Source organism: Archocentrus centrarchus, chromosome 24 (assembly GCF_007364275.1).
Source record: "Archocentrus centrarchus isolate MPI-CPG fArcCen1 chromosome 24, fArcCen1, whole genome shotgun sequence".
NCBI lineage: Eukaryota > Metazoa > Chordata > Actinopteri > Cichliformes > Cichlidae > Archocentrus > Archocentrus centrarchus.
In genome coordinates, this window is record NC_044369.1 from 4973333 (window position 1) to 4993075 (window position 19743).

General features: G+C 40.0%; 1 protein-coding gene and 1 non-coding gene across 3 annotated transcripts in view; both read left to right on the forward strand.

Moving 5' to 3' along the window:
- The first annotated feature begins 782 nt into the window (after positions 1-782).
- trnaa-ugc (transfer RNA alanine (anticodon UGC)) lies at positions 783-854 on the forward strand. Its single transcript has one exon. It is a non-coding gene; the product is annotated as a tRNA-Ala (tRNA).
- Positions 855-1653: 799 nt separating this feature from the next.
- The window catches only part of ift172 (intraflagellar transport 172), a 60055-nt gene continuing 41965 nt past the window's right edge, over positions 1654-19743 (forward strand). For both annotated transcript variants that reach the window (XR_004019195.1, XM_030721801.1), the window contains exons 1-16: positions 1654-1849; positions 2487-2630; positions 4069-4181; positions 4276-4315; positions 4732-4797; positions 5720-5799; positions 6090-6177; positions 7332-7546; positions 7637-7760; positions 8028-8123; positions 10696-10857; positions 11158-11211; positions 11443-11546; positions 12330-12415; positions 14064-14176; positions 19129-19296. Coding sequence is in view for 1 of the 2 variants with exons in the window: in XM_030721801.1 (XP_030577661.1) it covers positions 1811-1849; positions 2487-2630; positions 4069-4181; positions 4276-4315; positions 4732-4797; positions 5720-5799; positions 6090-6177; positions 7332-7546; positions 7637-7760; positions 8028-8123; positions 10696-10857; positions 11158-11211; positions 11443-11546; positions 12330-12415; positions 14064-14176; positions 19129-19296 (1692 nt within the window). In the remaining variant the exon portion in view is untranslated. The remainder of the gene's footprint in view (positions 1850-2486; positions 2631-4068; positions 4182-4275; positions 4316-4731; positions 4798-5719; positions 5800-6089; positions 6178-7331; positions 7547-7636; positions 7761-8027; positions 8124-10695; positions 10858-11157; positions 11212-11442; positions 11547-12329; positions 12416-14063; positions 14177-19128; positions 19297-19743) is intronic.

The window sequence follows — 19743 nt, forward strand, 5'->3', positions numbered from 1 at the left end:
CAAACATTTAGTGATGTCAGTGGGTCACAGGCTTGATGCAGCTATTGCAAAGGATTTGCAACTAGATATTAAGTCTTATTCACTTTAGTCTATTTTAAGTTTCTGTTCCAATTCTTTTGCTCACAAGAAAAATGAGTGGGTTCAGACAAAAAGTGCTGTTTTCTGAACTGTGTATCAGATCCAGACATACATACCTGGAAATAAAAGCTGAGATGCTGATCTTTTGTCTCATATTGATTTATTTATATCAAACCCTGTAGAATCTAGGTAGAATCGCTGATTTCCGGTACACTTTGGAAACTTAACACCTCCACATTCTCTACGTCACCACACCACCTGCAATTTTTCAATGTTTCTTAGTGCTGCCAGTAAAGAAGTTCCTACAACTTTTTAATTTTCACATTGTCGTGAAATGTGTGATTATTGCATTCTCATCATCTCAGCTGTTGATAATGAATTTGATGATATGGAGATTTTGAAAAGCAAAAGATACCTCCAGGCCCTTTAGAAGGGATAAATTAAGTATGACATCCTTTCAGGAATGGATTTGGGAATACTTAAACATAACATAACATAACATAACATAACATAACATAACATAACATAACATAACATAACATAACATAACATAACATAACATAACATAACATAACATAACATAACATAACATAACATACATGTTCGGATTAAATTGGTTACGCTTCTTAACACAAGTATGCACACCATCCCCAGGTCACTGGTAGATTTATAGATAGAGGACCATCGCTAACCGAAACGCGGAAGGGGATGTAGCTCAGTGGTAGAGCGCATGCTTTGCATGTATGAGGCCCCGGGTTCAATCCCCGGCATCTCCAATTAGTTTTTTTTTTTTTCTCTCCGCTCACATTTCCTGTTTCTGTTCTCAACAGAAATGTACACATATCATAGCTAAACTGATCGCGAATATGTATAAACAAGGGGATTTTTTTTACTTTTGCACTAGTTTTAATTATTTAATCGCATTCATTTCTAGAAACAAAAGCGGACAAGCTGCTGGTGTTTTGCCAAAAAGTGATTGTCTGCCAAAAAGTGATTTCCGGTATTTGCCAGAAAACGATTGCCTGTATTTAAACTGTTGTAAATGACTTGCTGAGCTATAATCTGTGGAAAATACGTCAAACATATCTCTTGTGAATGTTATCAAGTCACTTTGAGCGAGAAACAACGATCTGGCACAAGGCAGAAGTTGCAATTAGTTTTTGGCAGTGACTTTTATATATTCTTTATTTTTCAGGGTAAAAACTATAATTGATCTTAAAAATGTCTTTTAAAGAGAAATCTGGCGAAGAGGGCAGCAGAAATTACAACAAATATAACATTACACTCTATAAAGATATTTTAAGTGACCAAAGAGGACTGGATTTATTATAATGTATAATAATGAGTCATAAACATACGTGAAAAACAGGTAATTTCTTCATTTTATATATAAGCCCTTCATAAATCCTACTGACTACACTCTATTCACAATATAAGCAAATACATTATACATAAAAGTACATAGAAACATCGGAAATCACTTTATGGCAGACGATCACTTTTTGGCTCAACACCGGAAAAAGCTGGTATTCCCCACAGTTTTAAACGCACCATAGGTCCCCGCCCCAGCGGTAACTAAGGAGATCACAGTTATGTTTACTTCAAAGATGTCTCCCCCCTCCTCCCCGCTAGCTCTTAGCTTTAGCTCACCGACAAAATTTCCAAGAATCTGAAGAACATTCCAGCAATAATAATATTATTCTGTGTACGAGCTTCCTAAAGCGTCCTCGGAATGCAGCTGAAGCATCTCAAGACACTTTTAACCCCGCAGGTAAGTACAGCGGTGAGTTAGCTAACGGTAACTGATGCTGGGAAGCCAATAATCTTCATACTGAAAAGCTCCAATTTAATTTGATTTTACAGACTTACGTTGGACGTGATCCAGGTTCATACAGGTTTATAACTAACCTGGCTTGCTAGCAGCTAAATGTGACATCTATATGATTCACAGATGGTCAGAAATGATGTTACAGCAGTCTTTGCGCAAGTTAAACCAGGTTTTAAAACAGCCAAATCTAGCATGTCTGATTAAAAAGACCATCTAGCTTCAGCTCGTAAGGGAGGGTATCTCTGCTCGCCAAAAATAGCCAGAAATGCTCGGCAAAGACACCAGCTAGTGGTCACTTGTAATCATAATAATATCAGTTTTATCGATTTAGCGCCTATAAAAATATGGTTAAAACCTGCTTTGATGGACAAATAGAAAACCAGGCATCAGAGCCAAAATTAAAACGAGATAAAAGAGAGAGAAACATTGTTTTTTTATTAACAGTAGAAACATTAAACCACGTGTAACAGATACACAAACAATATTAAATTAATTAACTGAATTTAAAAGGATTGCGTCATGTAAAAGCAAGTCTGTAAAACAAGTGTTTTGGGACTGTGTGGTTTCCCTGTCTTCACAGGAGGGTGCTGCCAAAGTGACCTGCATGTCCTGGGCACCGAACAACAACAAGTTTGCTGTTTGCACTGTGGACAGAGTGGTGCTGCTCTATGATGAGCAGGGAGAGAGGAGGGACAAGTTCTCCACCAAACCTCTGGATGCCAAGGTGAGACTAATCCTGCTGTCCTCTGAGCTGCATGTGCATATGAAGGGTGCTGCTGTATATAACGTTAACAAATCTGCAGCAGTACATTGTGATGCATGAATTGTCCTTAACTGAAATGTGGTGTTGGAATCATATAAAAGATGGTTGTAGCCATTGTGACTTAGCCCACTGATTTTGGATTGAGTAAGGATCCGGTAGATGATAGATACTAACAAATAAAACAGTTTTTTGAATTTGCCATTTAGGCTGGACAAGAGAGTCAGGCTTTTGAATGAGATAAAGTGTCTGGGTCTTTGATTAATTAATAACCTGGAGTGGAAGATTGCGGTTACTCCTCCTCCTCGACCTGTGCTTCAAGCATTCTGGCAGTTACTGTGACTCGGGGGTGTTGATTTATTTAAACTAACATATTCATCCTGCTGTAACCAGGTTTCTGTAAGGCAGATTAAATCACTATGTTGATCACTTATTAAATCATTTACTAACAGGAACTTGGAAGAGAGAGACCTAATTATTAATAATCCACATTTAACTCTTTTATTCTTTGGTGCAGTATTTTATCCTTCATGGAGCTACTGTGGGAAATCTATGTTAACCCTAGAACACGAACCTAAGTTTTGTAACACTATCATCTAACGTTAGTGTTCTAGGGTTAAATGCAACCAAGCACCTACCCAGCAAACATACCCTCCTGAGGCCCATCTGGGGCCGCTGTGGGCAGACCCATACAGTCCACAGCTGACAGCCCACCATGGGCCCCAGTACTCGCAATAAATGTGGGGCCCCCTGGGGGTTTGGCCATGCAGGTCCCACAGTAGTTTTAACCCGTGGTGCCCCCATGATGGTTTTCTATGGGCAAGCCCACTGTGCATATTTTCTGGGTAATCATAACTGAGTTTTGGGGAAATCTCAAAGTTTTACCTCTTACACACTTGTATCCTCAGCACAGGATGCAATTTAAAATTTATTTTTGATAAAAGCCAAATTTTTGATTAAACAAAAACTCACCCAACAGAAAATGCTGCCAGGAAAAAGCAGCTTCTTTTCCTGCACCTCGCTGAATCTCTACTCGCTGGTCAGGATAGTGGCTACAGTGGTGTTTTTGGCACAGTCCAGAACATGTAGAAACTCAAGTAACCAAAAACTGAATATTTTTTAGATGGATTAAATTGAGATATATCTAACATTCTGTATCAACAATGGATCGAGGTTAAACATCAAAATGTTGTAAACATTGACTTATTGTGCACATGTCCAGGACAATATTGTGTATTTTAGGACCCTACTAGAGTAACTTTACGTGATTCACAGTTCAAAATAGTCATAATAGAAGATACACTTCACTGACACAACTTTTATTACAGTGCTTTTCTATCAGGTTTGTCTAAGATTCTTCCTGTTTGTCTGATAATAATATTCAAATGTGATTTTTCCTCAGTATGGAAAGCAGAGCTACGTTGTGAATGACATGGCCTTCTCGCCGGATTCCACCAAAATTGCCATCGGCCAATCAGACAATATCATCTTTGTCTACAGGATTGGAGAGGATTGGTAATTATCTTTTCTTAATTCAGTTTTTCTCATTAGTTTATGTTTCGGTCTGTTTCCAAGCAGAAGTTTTAATCAATTTAATCGTCTCTCCTAGGGGGGACAAGAAAGCCATCTGCAACAAATTTGTTCAGACGGTAAGAAAGCATGAATTAATACTTTGTTACTGCAGTGAGGAGTGTGCAAAAAGAGATAGTGACTATGTTTTTTGTCAGAGTTGTAGAGTTGATGTTTCAACCAGACCAGTAAGCAGTTCTTATAGATGAGTGCAGCATTTCTTTGCGTAACTCAGCCACGAAGTGGTTCGCAACGTAAAATGAGAGCGCAGGGTCGGTGGATACGGATTTATTTTTGCATTTTATGTTCTTGGCTGACATTTTAGTGTTAATACACTTTGTAGGGTTTAACTGTTGAGTTATCTATTCTGGTATTGGTTTTTACTTGTGGGATAAATTTTGTTTTTGTCAGAAATTTTACTTTTTCCTGCTTTCTTCCAATTTTACAGCATCAGCTGTAACAGCATGGTTGTGTTATTTTCTTGTATTTATTGCAGAGTGCTGTGACCTGTCTGCTTTGGCCTGCAGAGCATGCTATTGTCTACGGATTAGTCGATGGCAAGGTAAGCCTCAGGCATTTCATGTGTTTATTATAATATTAGGCAGAAGTATTAAAAATTTTGTAGTGGTTGCAGTAGACTAATAGTTGCATCATTTTGATTTTAGTGGACATTTTAGGCCCACATGTCTAATTTCTTTGTCAGAGGTGAATCTGTAGAGGTCCAAAACTGCCAAAGTAATAAATAAGTGAATTACTAAATAATTTAATATTTAATAATGTTTGGGACAAAGACAGAATTTTTGTAGTTTGGCCTGCCCACACCACTGCAGTGGATTATAACTCAAACAATGAATATGTGGTAGAAGTGCAACCTTTAAGCTCTAATTTTAGGGGTTTTACAGAAATTTTGCGTGATGTGTTTTAGAAAGACCCACAAACAAGCAGCAGCTGAAGGTGGCTGCAGTTAAAGTTTACTGGAACAGCACGAGGGAGGAAACCCAACATTTAGTGGTGCCCGTGGGTTCTAGACTTCAGGCAGATGTTGGCTTTTTTTCAATCAAGTATTAAAAAGAGTCTTTATATTTAAATTTATGCTAGTTTGTGCCATTCACTGTGAATCTCCTTCTTGGACTGTGTATGTCTATTAAACAGTTCATGCAAAATCAGCTGAAACATTGATTTATGCTACATTCTATAAATAAATTCATATATTTACTTTTACACTATTTTTGATAACGTATTATTATGTATCTATTTATTTTTGGGGGTTTTGGCAGTTTTGTTGTTCCATTTTTGGCCTTTTGTATTTGTTGACACTGAATTATTCAAGTTAAAATAGTGTTCATTTGTGAGCAGAGAGGTTTTAGATTTTACTTGTCGTACAGCTGTTACACTGGTATAAAAAAGCTTTTCCAGAGAAATAAAAGCTTGTTTTAAGGAAGTTTATTGATCTTAATGAATAAGTTCTCTGATGTTCTTTACAGGTCCGGCTTGCCAATATTCAGACAAATAAATCCTCAACCATCTACGCCACAGAGTCCTGTGTTATCTCATTAGCATCAAAGTAAGTCCTTAAAATATCTTTATATATAACTGTGACCTGGGATGCAACTATATACGTTTATGGTGAAGATTTGTTTGTTCACCTGGTGCAAAAGAAAGTATAAATGCCATGAAAACCCAAATAAAAATGAGCAGTGTGCACGCTTTTGTCTGTCCCAAAACATGATGTGAGTGCTGACTTTCTTAAACTGATGAATTTCCCAGTTGTACAGCTCGTGAAATAATTTGTGCTTTATTGCTTTTGTTCTACGGCCGCTGTGGGCCATTTGTAAGACCTCTGCTCTGTGTCAGTGTCTCTGGTAAAGGGATCCTGTCGGGCCACGCTAACGGGACAGTTGTGCGGTACTTCTTTGATGATGAAGGCTCAGGGGAGTCACAGGTACATCCACCCACAGAAGCTGTTTTCACACATGAAATCCGGAAAATGCTGGGAGAATCGGGTTAAGATATTGCTCAAACTTGTTCTTTTTGATAGAAGGAAACAACCAGCTTCATTCTCACTTTAGGAAATGCTCTGGTTTGTCATGGGGTGGTGCTAAGTGCAGGACTTGGAGTCACAGAGAATGAATTAGAAGAACAGGCCTTTAATGGGCAATTTAAAAACAAAAAACGAGAAACATAAAGCCCAAAAGTGAAGGAAATAGGAATCCAAAAAACATGAAACAGTGAATAAACAGACAAATTGAGAAACATCAAGAGAAAGATGTGCCAAATCCTAGGCACAAGTGGAAACAGTCAGACGTGAAGTAATGAGCGTGGGGCAAATAATTCCTCTTACTCATTCCCCAAATTGCACATCCTCAATTCCTCTCTTCATGTCCTCTCCTCACATCTTGGTCCCTTCAGACATGTGAGCGAATGAGGTGATGAACGGACACGAGAAGAGGAGTCAAAGCTACAGGCATTTAAATTACTTTGGTCTGAATATTCCAGCTGTGTGTCACACAGCTTTTATAGGCTGAACGTAAACACACTTCCACAAAGGATACACCCGTGCATCCTCCAATCAGCCTCTTCCATTGTCCTCTGGTCTCCAGATGCATTTTAGGAATTGAGAGACTCTGTAATATAGTAGACTGGGATTGATTTCCAGGTCAGTGACTGCAGGATGGAGGAGATGACGATGCACAGATTAGAGAAAAGGGAAAAGGAAGGAAAGGAGCAAAAGCAGGAAGAAACAACTAAAACAAAACACCTGAGAAAATAAGTAAAACAGAGCGATGGATACATAGAACACTAAACCTGCTGACAGAGACAGATATAACAGAAACTATGGTGCATTCACTCTAGATGCAGTACCGCCTAAATAGAGGAGGCAGGAAACAGGAGGACCAGTTTTTGGACTCTTGCCTGCACTAGTCTCATATTGATGTGATCAAACATTGCTCAGAGTTTGTATTAATGAGCTACAAGGTTTAAAAAACATTCAGTGTTCAATCTGACTGCACTTTATCCCAATTTTGAAATTTGTGTTTCTCTTTGATCTCCAGCAATAAAAACATATTTTCTCACACATTTGCACACTTGTCACAGGGTAAGCTTCTGACACACCCGTGCCCACCCTACGCTCTGGCCTGGGGTGCCAACAGCATCGTGGTGGGCGGCTGCGACAAGAAGGTGGTGGCCTACGGCAGAGAAGGCCACATCCTGCAGACCTTCGACTACAGCCGTGACCGAGCAGAGAGGGAGTTCACCGTGGCCGTCGCCAGCCCCAGCGGGCAGTCTGTGGTGTTTGGCAGCTTTGACCGGTCAGTGTACGGCAGTCTCTCAGTGAAAGTGCAGATATGTTTGTTGTGACACTTCTGCCAAGTTTGTTTCTCTTTCCAATGTGTGTCCAGGTTGCGGGTGTTTAATTGGGCTCCGAGGAGAGGAGTGTGGGATGAAGCCAAACCTAAAGAAATTGCCAACCTCTACACCATCACCAGCTTGGCCTGGAAGAAAGATGGATCACGCCTGTGCGCTGTAAGCTCTTGATCTAGCACATTATTTGAATCCACAGTGTGACTTTATCTCCAACCTTGTGGTACTTTGCCTTTTGATCTCTTATTTTTCACCAACTCTCAACTGAAAGAGTTTATTATGGCACTGAAAACGTGTATATCCTAAAATAACTCCTAATTTCTTTACAGCTACATCAGAAAATTAGAAACAAACACACAAACAAATCTGTAAAATAATTAAAATTGTGTCTTTTTAGGTGTTTAAATTGTTGTGTGTGTGTCTCAACAGGGAACGCTGTGCGGAGGAGTGGAGCTGTTTGACTGCTGCTTGCGAAGGACCATCTATAAGAACAAGTTTGAGATAACCTACGTCGGCCTGAGCCAGGTAGGAACAACCAGGCAACAAGAAAACCATCAATGCAGAACCGCAGTGTTTGTAATTTCCCCAAATTGGACAAACAGGCAACCAAATAGGCAATTTCAGCCTTCTCGTTGCTCTCCTTCTTTTGCTAATTAACAGATGATGTGAAAACAGCCCTGTTGATTTTGTGAGAGCTGTAATGCAGACTTAATGAATTCAGGTGCACCAAGCAGGCGTGTATGATTAAGAAAGAGATGAGCTCTGAAAACAATCATCCAGCCTTTTTGTTTGTCTGATTTTGTTCTTAATTGACAAATTAAATGTAGCAGAAAATGATGTTTACAGTAGTCTGGGGACAAAAAGTCAGCTGGAAATACACGTCTTTTTTGTTTTTCATTATTTGTAAGCTATCAAATATTGATGTTGGCCTTTTTTATTATTCCTTAAAGTATATAATTTATTATTTTTTATAATGTTACCCTTACAATAAATAATTTGCTGTGGGCCTTTACAATATGGAGACGTCAACAACACATACACAATAGGCAGTGAGGCAGGGAGGGTGCTAGGGGGTGCTATATCTCCCCCTGGAAAAGTCATAGCACCCCCTAGAAAATAGCTTGTGTCTGTGTGTGTTGAGAACTGAAAGAACAAATGATCCTTCATAGCCAGTGGCAGTTCCTGATGTGGGCGACATGGGCAGCCGCCCAGGGCAGCTTCTCATCTAGGGCGGCATGACCCCCCCCCCTACGCATTGCGATCGCCGCAGCAGCACCTACCGCACTACTCCACCTGTGGGGTAATGGGCGCCCTCTGCCTGCTGTGTGGTGCATGTAGCTTTCTGCCATGATCAGACAGGTTGTAACAGAAAGAAAGCAGCAGGTGGGGGATTCTCCCGTCTCGGTTGCTGAGCCTACAATGAATCTATAATGAATCTATTGATAGAACACAAAGCACATTTCATTTATAAATAGTGATGGGAATCGAGAACCGGTTCCCAGTAATTCAGTCCCTTGGAATCATTAGTCTGCTTGCTTCATGATTCCACTCATCGATTCCACTAACACGAGGATGCATTTGCGTGATTACATCACACACGCGCCTCATTTGGTTCGGAATATATTCAACAGCCATGACAGAAGCGTCAAGATAAAAAGCATTAACGACAGCAGCAGCTGTTTTACACGCAGTCTGTGCGCAGCAAGCGCAAAAAAGGCGGAGCCGTTACCGATGAGCTCGGATGGAGCGAAAGGAAACGTTTTTCTGGCGCCCAAAGCAGCAGCGCTTTTTCCTGTAACCACCGTTAAAACCTTTACTTTGAAACAGCTGGAGGTCCTTCATCAACCACCTGATCAGTAAGTGAAGAACAGAGAACTTTGTAGCTGCTTCATCCACCCTGTTTGTTTCACACAACAAAAAACTGCAGTACGGAATTTAAAAAATACAGATGCATTGTAAATACGAGAAAAGTATTTCTAATCTGATCACTCAATCAATGGAATAATCAATAGTTGCAACCCTATTTGGCTGTAGTGCTTTCACTACACTGTATGAATAATCTCCATCTCATGTAACATTTAGTTGATGAGGACTGCCAGAGTCTGGCTGGCTCAGAGGTTCTCGCACACCTTACAGTTGTATTTTATGTTAAAATATTATTAGTATTGATTTTGAAAGAGGAATTCTTGTTTGTTTTTTTTATACCAGTTTTAATTTTGTTCTGCTTTACATTTAAAAGAGTTTGTGGTATATTTTATTCACTAACCCAATAAGAATCGATAAGAGAATGGATAAGGAATCGAATTGATAAGTGATATTGATAATGGAATGGGAATTGCTAAATTCTTATCAATTCCCATCCCTATTTATAATACTGTAAGTATGGTCATTAATTTACAGTATTTGTGTGAACCTGAATCCTGTGTTGCCCAGTTGGGCCAGATTCTACATTATTTATTTTTTTAGTTGTTTGTTATACTTTTAACTTACCCAGTATTACAGTTTTTTTATTATGTTTGTTTATAGTAATATTTCAGTTTCTTCCATTTTTTTTTTAAATAAAATTTTAAAAGAAATTCTGATTGTGCCTGTGATGGTGGTGGTGGTGGGGGGGGGACCTTCTGTTAAAACCTGCCTGTCAGACAGTGGCAGAAAGCTACATGCACCACACAGCAGGCAGAGGGCACTCACTACCTCCCAAGTGGAGCAGTGCGGTAGGCGCTGCTGTGGCAGTCGCTGTGGGGGGTGGTGGTGCTCGCTCAGGGTGCCAAACAGGCTAGGACCACCACTGTTGATAGCACCCTCAATAAAATGCTTAGCCCCCCTTAGCACCTGCAGAAAAATATTTCTGGAGCCGCCACTGACAATAGGTAGGACAAAATAGAAGCTATACAATAATTACACACATTATGGACACAGACAAACTCTTCTTCTTCTTGGGAATAAGTTGCCGGATGTTACGCCCACCTGACTGAGCTGATTGGTGTTTTCAACAGGATTAACAGGCTGAAAGCGTCTTATACTGCAGCAGTGTGTAAATCAGCTGTTAATGGATTTCAGAACATTAAATACTGTTTTTTTTTTTTTTTAATTCTAGGTGATAGTGAGAAACCTCTCTACAGGAACTCGGGTTGTCCTGAAGTCCTACTACGGTTATGAGGTAGAAGAAGTGAAGATCATGGGGAAAGATCGCTACCTGGTGGCTCACACCTCAGATACTCTTCTGCTGGGAGATCTGCTGACAAATAAATTAAGTGAGGTTGTACCTCAATTAATATATCATGAAATATACCATAAAAGAAAGACGTAACCGGGTGGTGCTCATGGAAGGGAATAATAAAGGGAGAGGGAAACATTTTGACCCAAAAATAAATGCATATAAATTTCAGGTCAAGCCACTCATTATTGTGCTATAGCAGTGCGTGTTTTACAAGTGCTTGACAAATATTAGTGATTTTCACAGTAAACTCACTCTTCACCCTGTGTAATTGTATTATTTTCACCATATTGTGATAATGTTTGCACCAAAGTTAATCCTGCTTTCTCCGTCCCCTCTCAGGTGCCTTGGCCCGGCTCTGGGGGAAACGAGAAATTCTTTTTTGAAAATGAAACAGTGAGTACACACTAACAATTTAGACAGTGTGCAAATAGTTTTTTTTTCTCTTAAAAATGACAAAACACTCCTACCTTTATAGCATTGCCAAAGAGCGCAGTGGCCTGGTGTTTATTAAATATAATTACCTCTGCCGAGGAGGTTATGTTTCAGGTCCTGCCATGTTGTGCATAAAACCACAGCCTCTGCTGCACTGTAGTCACTCTCCTGTTTTTATTTCTGTGTTTTCAGGTGTGCATGATTTTTAATGCTGGGGAGTTGAGCCTGGTGGAGTACAGCAGCAACGAGATTCTGGGATCAGTCCGGACGGAATTTATGAACCCCCACCTCATCAGGTTAGCTCAGTTCCTCGAAATCATACAGAAGCATGTCGCGTTCGATGACGCTCAAGGAACGCCTCAACCTGTTGGTTTGGTTCCAAGGAACAGATGTGAAATAGTCCCACAGATGCAGTATTACTGATGTGCTGATGGGTGTAGAAACTGTATAAATATCATTAAAAGTCCCAGTAGGAAAGATATCGGCAATGTAAGCAGCAGTCTCAGCTCCAAAACAGGAATGTTTTGGGTTATTCAAGCATGCATCACCTAGTTGAAGACAGTATTTGTAACATATTGGGCAACTAAACAAAACTGAAACTTAGTTTTTATTTTTTTCCAGTGTTGACCATATAAAAATGTCAAATTTATACACATAGAGTACAAATAGTCTCTGCCAGCAGTAACCTTGTTCCTCCCTCATAAGTGCTTCCAGTTCTGACCTTTAGATGGCAGTATTGTGTTTTGCAGAAATCTCCTGCATCATTACAGTAAGGCGCGCACAGAGGTCAGTGAGGCTAAACCAGCTAGTCAGCACACATCCATGTTAATGTATTCAGACCTGTCAAAGGTGTCAGGGCTGACAGCCCCGCTGTGACTGACTGATGGCTGTTGAGGCGAGCGGATTTTAGGATACTCTGACTGCTGCTCGCCTCCGGCTGGACACTGTAGCATGACAGCATCATGACCAGGTTTATCCTCTGTGTGTGTGTGTGTGTGTGTGTGTGTGTGTGTGTGTGTGTGTGTGTGTGTGTGTGTGTGTGTGTGTGTGTGTGTGTGTGTGTGTGTGTGTGCTTCTAGTGTCCGACTAAATGAGAGGAAGCAGAGAGGAGTTGAAGACAACAAGAAGCTTGCTTATCTGATTGACATAAAGACCATCGCTGTTGGTAAGAAATAATGTGTGTGTGTGTGTGTGTGTGTTTGTGTGTGTGTGTGTGTGAGAGAGAGAGAGATATTGAGTCTGTTCAAAATGTGGCCGTGCAGGTTAGCGGAGGATTTGGCAGTAGGCAGGGCTCCTCCCGACGCCCCCGCTGACCTGCGCTCACACCGTGCTCCACAAACAAACACACTTCGGTTTGTCTCAGCATCTTAGCTCCTCCCTCTTGTGCTCACTCTCTCTCTTTCAAAAGCGCACGCGCATTCATGATTTTATGCATTTGAGGCTTATTTTTTGTGAGCACACACCGTTCTCTCATGTGTCCTATAGATTTATTAATTATTTACCAGAGTGGTTTTCATGGAGGCGGCTGTCATTGAGGAACTGTAGGAGTTCTGCTCTGGCTCACCTCCTTAAGTGGGCCAGGTCACAGTACACCGGGCTCATTAAAGAAACTGGACTTTGGATGTGATAGATCAATGTAGGGGTGAGAGGCTTGATAATGCATTCATGTCCTCAGAAAGTGTGCGTTTACCTGTTTTAAATTAATTTGTTTTTCACATGAAACAGCAGATATTACCAGCACTTTCTAACTTAACCATTTTTTCTTTGGCACACAACTCCAAGCTTGTTGCTTTTTTACTGAAAACATAAAATATGTTTAATAAAGTTTCATCTCATAAGAGTTCAGATTGAGTTTTCATGAGTGTGTAAAACAGGTATTTTAGGCCAATATTATTTAAACAGGAGGAGGTAGCAGGAGGGGACTATTTTCAGCAGCGGATGAATATATTACAGAGGCCTACTGGGTATTTATGGTAACAACATGGCGCATGATGTATTGACTAAAAATGAAGTTATAAGGTCATGTTTATGGTTAAGAAAGTCTACCATTCATGATCAAGGGCAACATTGTTTCTTTCTGGCACAAAGAAATAAGACATAAAGGTCATACTTGTTAGTAGAATCTGTATTATTGCTTTAAAGTTTGTTAAGAATATAAAAAAATGCTGAATATTTTCAGCCATATTCTGAGGATCTCTGAGGACGCGCATAACGCATCTGCAGAGCTCTGCAGAGGGTGTTAGGAGTAACGGCAGGTCGCAGAGGCTCCTTTGATAAAGCTCCTGCTCTTCTTCAGAAGAACACAAACGTACTCCATATGAGCATAAAAGAAACCAGCATGTAGTTGTACTTCACTGGGGCCCATACACACCCATCTACATGCAGCTCAAAGTCTATAATTCCAGCTTTATCCTTTTTATTCCAAGAACAGCTCCATGAAAACTGTCAGCATTTGACCAAGTCATAACACACAGGAGCTCAGCCAGCCCATATGATTACTTACCATAATATTAAACTCATAAAGTAATATACCGACAATAACTGCAATATAAAGTCAGTTAGATCATACTGAGTGGACAATAACCCCCATTTTAATTAAAAAGACTGTATAGGCCTCACATCAGCACACTAATATCAGCTGGATCCCAGAGCAGGTACATTTTGAGAGTAGAGAAACAGCTCAGGCTCTGCCTGATAGAATTATGGAAAGTTATAAAAGAACTGGCTGATTTGTGATCTTGAATAAAAGGCCAGTGTTAGCCAGACGCTGGCAGTCTGACTCAGTTAATCTGTCGGTTTATTTCTCCCCTCAGTGGACTTGGCCGGAGGCTACAATCTGGGAACCATCAGCCATGACTCCAAGATTGACTGGCTGGAGCTCAATGAAACCGGGCACAAACTGCTGTTCAGGGACAAGAAGCTGCGGGTGAGAATAAAACCTCGGCACAATGAGATAGAGACCCAGAGGCAAAAAAAGAGCAGGGGGGGTTGATAGACAGTGTGATGAGTAAAGTAGAAAAGTCTGTCGATGCTGAGGACATTTCTTTAGTTACGGCCACGTCAATCATCCAGAACCGGTGCTGTGGCTCTGTTTTGAACCATCTCGGTCATACGAGCTCTATGACAGACCGCCAGGACAAACGTGGAAGCCCTTTGCCACTGGGGGGCGCCGTAAATTAACCATGAAAGGTATGAAATTTTATTCACAGGGTTTAAATCACTGGTTTTGATTCCTTTAAATGACACAGTGCTCACTTCTCTCACTGTTTTCTGAGACTTGAAGAAGTAAACATAATTAATAAGAATAAAAATGAAAGAACATCTGAAAATGCTTTCTGGGTCAGTGTGAATATTTTATCTGCTTTTGTACTAATGTTTAATGTCTGGCAATTTATTAAGTGGAAAAGGTTTTCAGCATCATGTTGTTGCTTTCCTAGCAGGATGCCCTCACTCATGTGTTGTTATAAACGTGATATTATATTGTATTAAGATATTAAAAAAAAATCTAAGAAGAGAGCCAGTTTTAAATAATTTCTCTTCTTAGATGTATAATTCTTAGCTGACCAATGATAAACCTGCAAAATATCTGCGTTTTTTTACGTGAAGAGAAGTAGAAATATGTTTTTTATATATATATTTAAAGGACAGGACAAAATTAAATTTACATATATTTTCTCTATTCAGCTATTAATTATTCACATAGATTATTTTGGGGCCGGTTGCCCAGTTTTGTAGATACTGTCTGTCTTCCTTCCCTTCATTTTAATGGGAACCTATTATGCCGTTCCTTATTTTTAGTCATAAATGTTCTATTACAGTGATGGATGTTCATATTAAATATGGTGAGCGTTTCAGATAGTGAGTTCATTGTATGTATAGGTAATCCCTGTGAGCCAAAACCTCAGGCTTCAGGGTGCTCAAAATAATCAGTTTCACAGTTTTTTTTTCTTCTCTTGGCTCTGTGTGATGCCTCCTCAGGCACACAGCTGTGGCCGGGCACACAGAAACCCACTCATCTGTTATTCAAACCTTTTGTTTGCAAAAAAGTATGAAAAAAAGGTGAAACAAGCTCAAAGGGAGGATAAACTGAGGAGCTGCAGCAAGGCACAATATAAGAAAAATTATACATTATAAGAAAAATTTATTGTTTTGAAATATGAACCATGCAGAGCTTCTCAAGTAGAGGCCAAGAATAAACCTATAGAGCTTAAAATAAGCAAACAGGTCCTGTTTAAATTAGGTTGGATTTGTTCCTTCTGACAGTTACCAAATGAAAAAATGCAGTTCAGTAAATGTGCTAAAAGGCACTCGTCCTGGCTCTTAAAGCAGCAAAACAACAACAAAAAGAACAGTGAAAAAAAATTCAGCAGTGATGTCTCTTTCTATAAATCATGACCCAGTTACTTTAAAAAAAAAAAAAACATCCATAAAACTTGATGCATCAGTTTCATGTGAGAACTACAGCGTTTTCTTCCTACCAAACTCCACCCAGCAATCACCGCACCGTGCAGAGGGAAGCGGCCACGTGAGGAGAGACTCATGCCTGTGACAGCGTGACAGGATGTAAACTCTGATGACATCACTTCTCCTCTGCTACGCTGGAGCGTTAGCTGACGCCACACGTGTTTTGGTTGGTGGATGTAGACAGTAGAAAGAAAATAGTTCCCACGTGAAACGGCTTAGAACAAGGTTTTTGGACTTCTTTAGGCACCAGGTCACAACTTTTGGAAGTAGACATTTCTGCTGACTTCTTCAAATGTATTTTTTTCATATTCAGGAGAAGGTAGATATACAGGTCATACCTCAAAAACTGGGCAGCATAGACCAATGCAATCTGGGTGAAGAAACAGCACTTACAGGCCAGAAAATCTGAATTATTTTGGGGGGTGGACTGTCCCTTTCAAGCTGCCTGGTTTAAAGCTTCTTTTGCACGTAATGACTCATATTTTTTCTTTTAGTCACATCTTGTATTATATAGGTGGGAATGCATTAATTTTGGGCCCCATCTAGAAACAATATAAATTTTCTTGTGGTTATATGTAAGAGGTTGCTGAGATTCACAGAGGCCTTGTGCGGAGGATGAGAGTAGCAGGGAGTTGTTGTCAGTTGTTGCCTCGGGGTAAATAAAAAGTTTGATGCCTAAGCCTTGGGGCAAAGACGAGGAGAACTCAGGTAATTGAGAATCCCTCAGTGGAGTAACTTTTTTCTCTAGTGTGACTTGCTACGACACAGTTCAGCTCTACAAATGTAATGTACAAGTTCCTTTTTAGTATCTGCAAAATTGACTTTGGCGGGAGAGACTGTAAAATATTTATGAGCACCGATGACTCGAGGAGGAAGACAAAGAAAAGAAAAGTTTGATGGTAATTAGAGCCACAAAAATTCTCTGTAATCACTGAAAAGTTTTGTGGCTCATATGCAGATTGTTTTATTTCAGTGAAGCTTCTTTTATGCACAGGTTTATTTTAAATGTTCGTCTGATCTGCAGTAGTTATTAACTTTCCCCTTTACTTCAGCACTCGTGCTGATTTCTTAAGTGGATGAACTACAATTCTGTGTTCAACAATCTGGGAGAAATTTCATTTTCCCATTTTTTTTCCCAACAGTAAGAAGTCATAAAATGTTTCTTTAATTGGCCCTGGCTTTCAGATGACCTTATCAACAGGCTGCTTGTCCTCATTACATTTTAAAGTTGGCAAGCTCAGCACCAGGGTGAGACTATAGACAAAGCATTATTAAAATCGGCGGCAGTGGTGGGTGTGGGGAGGGCATTAAGGTAGCTGATTACAACAGCGGGTGGTTCGACGTACTCACACATGCACATTAAGTGCTGCAGGAGTCTCTGCAGCTTATAGAATCTACATTCTCATCAGGTGCACAGTGGAATAGATTATTGCAGTGGGAGTTTTCACGTGGAGCTGCTGGAAGTTAATCAACTTTGTTCAAGCCAAATGAGTTTAACTATGCTAATGTAAACCTAAACCTACTAGGACAGGGTGCTAACAAAATCTGCTGTTTCCTTTAGAATAGCTACTCTTTACTTGAAGTGTTTCTGACACACATAACAGATAACAGATAAGAGTGTACGTTAATCCTGAGATGTTACAGTAGCAAAAGATTATACTATAAAGGAGGAAAGTCAGTTAAACATTGAAGTGTACCTATTAAGCACTTCCTTGTTGTAGGCTTGGTTAAACATGGTTAAGGTTTCAAATAAGGAAGTTAGCGTATACAGTTAATCCATGTTAGCCAAAGGTTTAGGCTTAGGATTGCTCTAAATCAGGGATCCTCAAATCCAGGCCTCGAGGTCCGGTGTCCTGCAGGTTTTAGATGTGTCCCTGATCCAACACACCTGAATCAAATGGCTGAATTAGCTCCTCAGTATGCAGTCAAGTTCTCCAGAGTCCTGCTAATGACTTCTATATTTGACTCAGGTGTTTTGAAGCAGAGACGCATCTAAAAGGTGCAGGACACTGGACCTCGAGGCCTGGATTTGAGGATCCCTGCTCTAAATCCTCCAAGTTTCAGAGTATTTTTTTCTTTTTTATATCTTATTCTTTTATATCTTATCAATAAGTGGATAGCCCTGGTATGGTCATCTCAGTCGCACCATCCCATCTGCTGTCAAACCTTTTGGTTCCAGTGGCAGCCAATCAGAAGAACGTTGGCTCAAAAGAGGGTGGAGAGTTAAAATGGCTTGTTTCCAGCCAGCCTGGTCTCTCAGCAAAATGTGAAAGCGGAAGAATATTTCATGCTTTAAAAGAAGTGGCAACTATTGTATTTGAAATTTTTGTAAACCTATACAAGTAATTTTTAGTGCCTGAACCTAAACAAATATCTGTAATTAATAATGTATTAAAAATAGTACAAATGAACTGTGACTAGTATGACTGAGGTTTCTGGTATGGGCAGCAAAATGATTCACTCCATTTCAAATCCCTCCAACCTCCAAATTTGGAGTTCTCAGCCTGTCAAAGTGGAACATGTTGCTTTTGTGTACATGAATGCCAATCAGTGTAAATGAAACCAGAAAAAATTGTGTCCAGGGACATAAAAAAACACAGATCAGTCAGTCAGTCAGAGGATGAACTCAAGGGTTGGTCCATAATTTGTTGGACAAAGACAGCAACTTGATATAGTTTTTTTCTCTGTAAAATAACACAGTGGAGTTTAAATTAATCAAGATGTGATGTAAGTACAAACTTTTAGCTTTAATTCAGGGAGTTTTACAAAAAGTTATGCACTAAATGTTTAGGTGGTGTTCTGGGAGAGAGACAGAGAGAGAGAGAGAGAGAGAGAGAGGAGGAGATGTATTTCCCAGCCTCTTTAAATAGCAGAACAATTCAGACTGTTTCTTGAGACCAGTCTTTGCAAAAGTATTCTAATTTTAAATTGTTCTTTTCTCTTTAAAAATGTTAAAAATCAAATTAAATCCCACTTAGTCCGGGTTTAGTGGGGATTTGTGGTGATCCATGATGGCCTGAATACTCTTGAAATGATTTTTCCAGGCAAATCAGGAAAAACTATTTCAAAGACAGAAAAAGATTGTCTGGCAACATAATCAGGTGAAAACTGCTGTTGGCCTAACCTTCCTATAAAAAGTATTTTTGTGGGTTCAGGTGAGCTTTAATGAACTGGAAGGTGGATTTTGCTGCCTTTGTCTAAAATCATTTTCACTTGTTATGCTGAGCTAAGCCAGGCCAATTATCTCTGGACTCCAGCTTTAACGGTCACAGCTGAGATCGCTATCATTTTTCTTGTGTACAGTAACTGTTGCTGGATTTTGCCTTTGCCACTGCGCTTGATGGAGGTCAGAGCATTTGCTGATAATGAAATTAAGAATTTCTACAGCTCCCTGTCTTTCTCTGTCCTCCTCAGCTCCATCTGTACGACATAGAGTCTGGCATGAAGACCACATTGCTGAGCTTCTGCTCTTACGTCCAGTGGGTGCCCGGCAGCGATGTGGTGGTCGCCCAGAACCGGGGAAACCTCTGCATCTGGTACAGCATCGACAGCCCAGAGAGCATCACTATGTTCCCTATCAAGGTGAGCCTTTGTTCTCTTTGTAAGCGTGATTTATGTATGGTCAGCATCATTAACTGTTATGGCTGATATGTTATTCCACAATGGAAAAATATTCTCATTCTCAGTGAACGTTTTAGGCTGAGTTTGATGCTCTGGACCTGCCCTGGCTGGCTTGTTTGATAGTTTCTTCATTATGTTATTTTTTTTATGAAATAGCTCCACTGTGTTTATACTCAAGCCACATGTTTTACTTTTACTATCCTCAAGCTTTTTCCTGTTGCTGGTTAAACCTTAACAGAGCAGCAGCTTATTGCGCCGCTGTCCTGAGGCAGTTAGTGGCCCTTGGCGTGCACAGGGTTTTGAAATTTGCTTGCCTTTGAAGCACTTGCTGGTGTTCTCATTAATAATAAAAATCAAGCAGAGCAGCCTCTTGTGTGGCTGATTTATGTTTCTGCAATGCGCACTGAG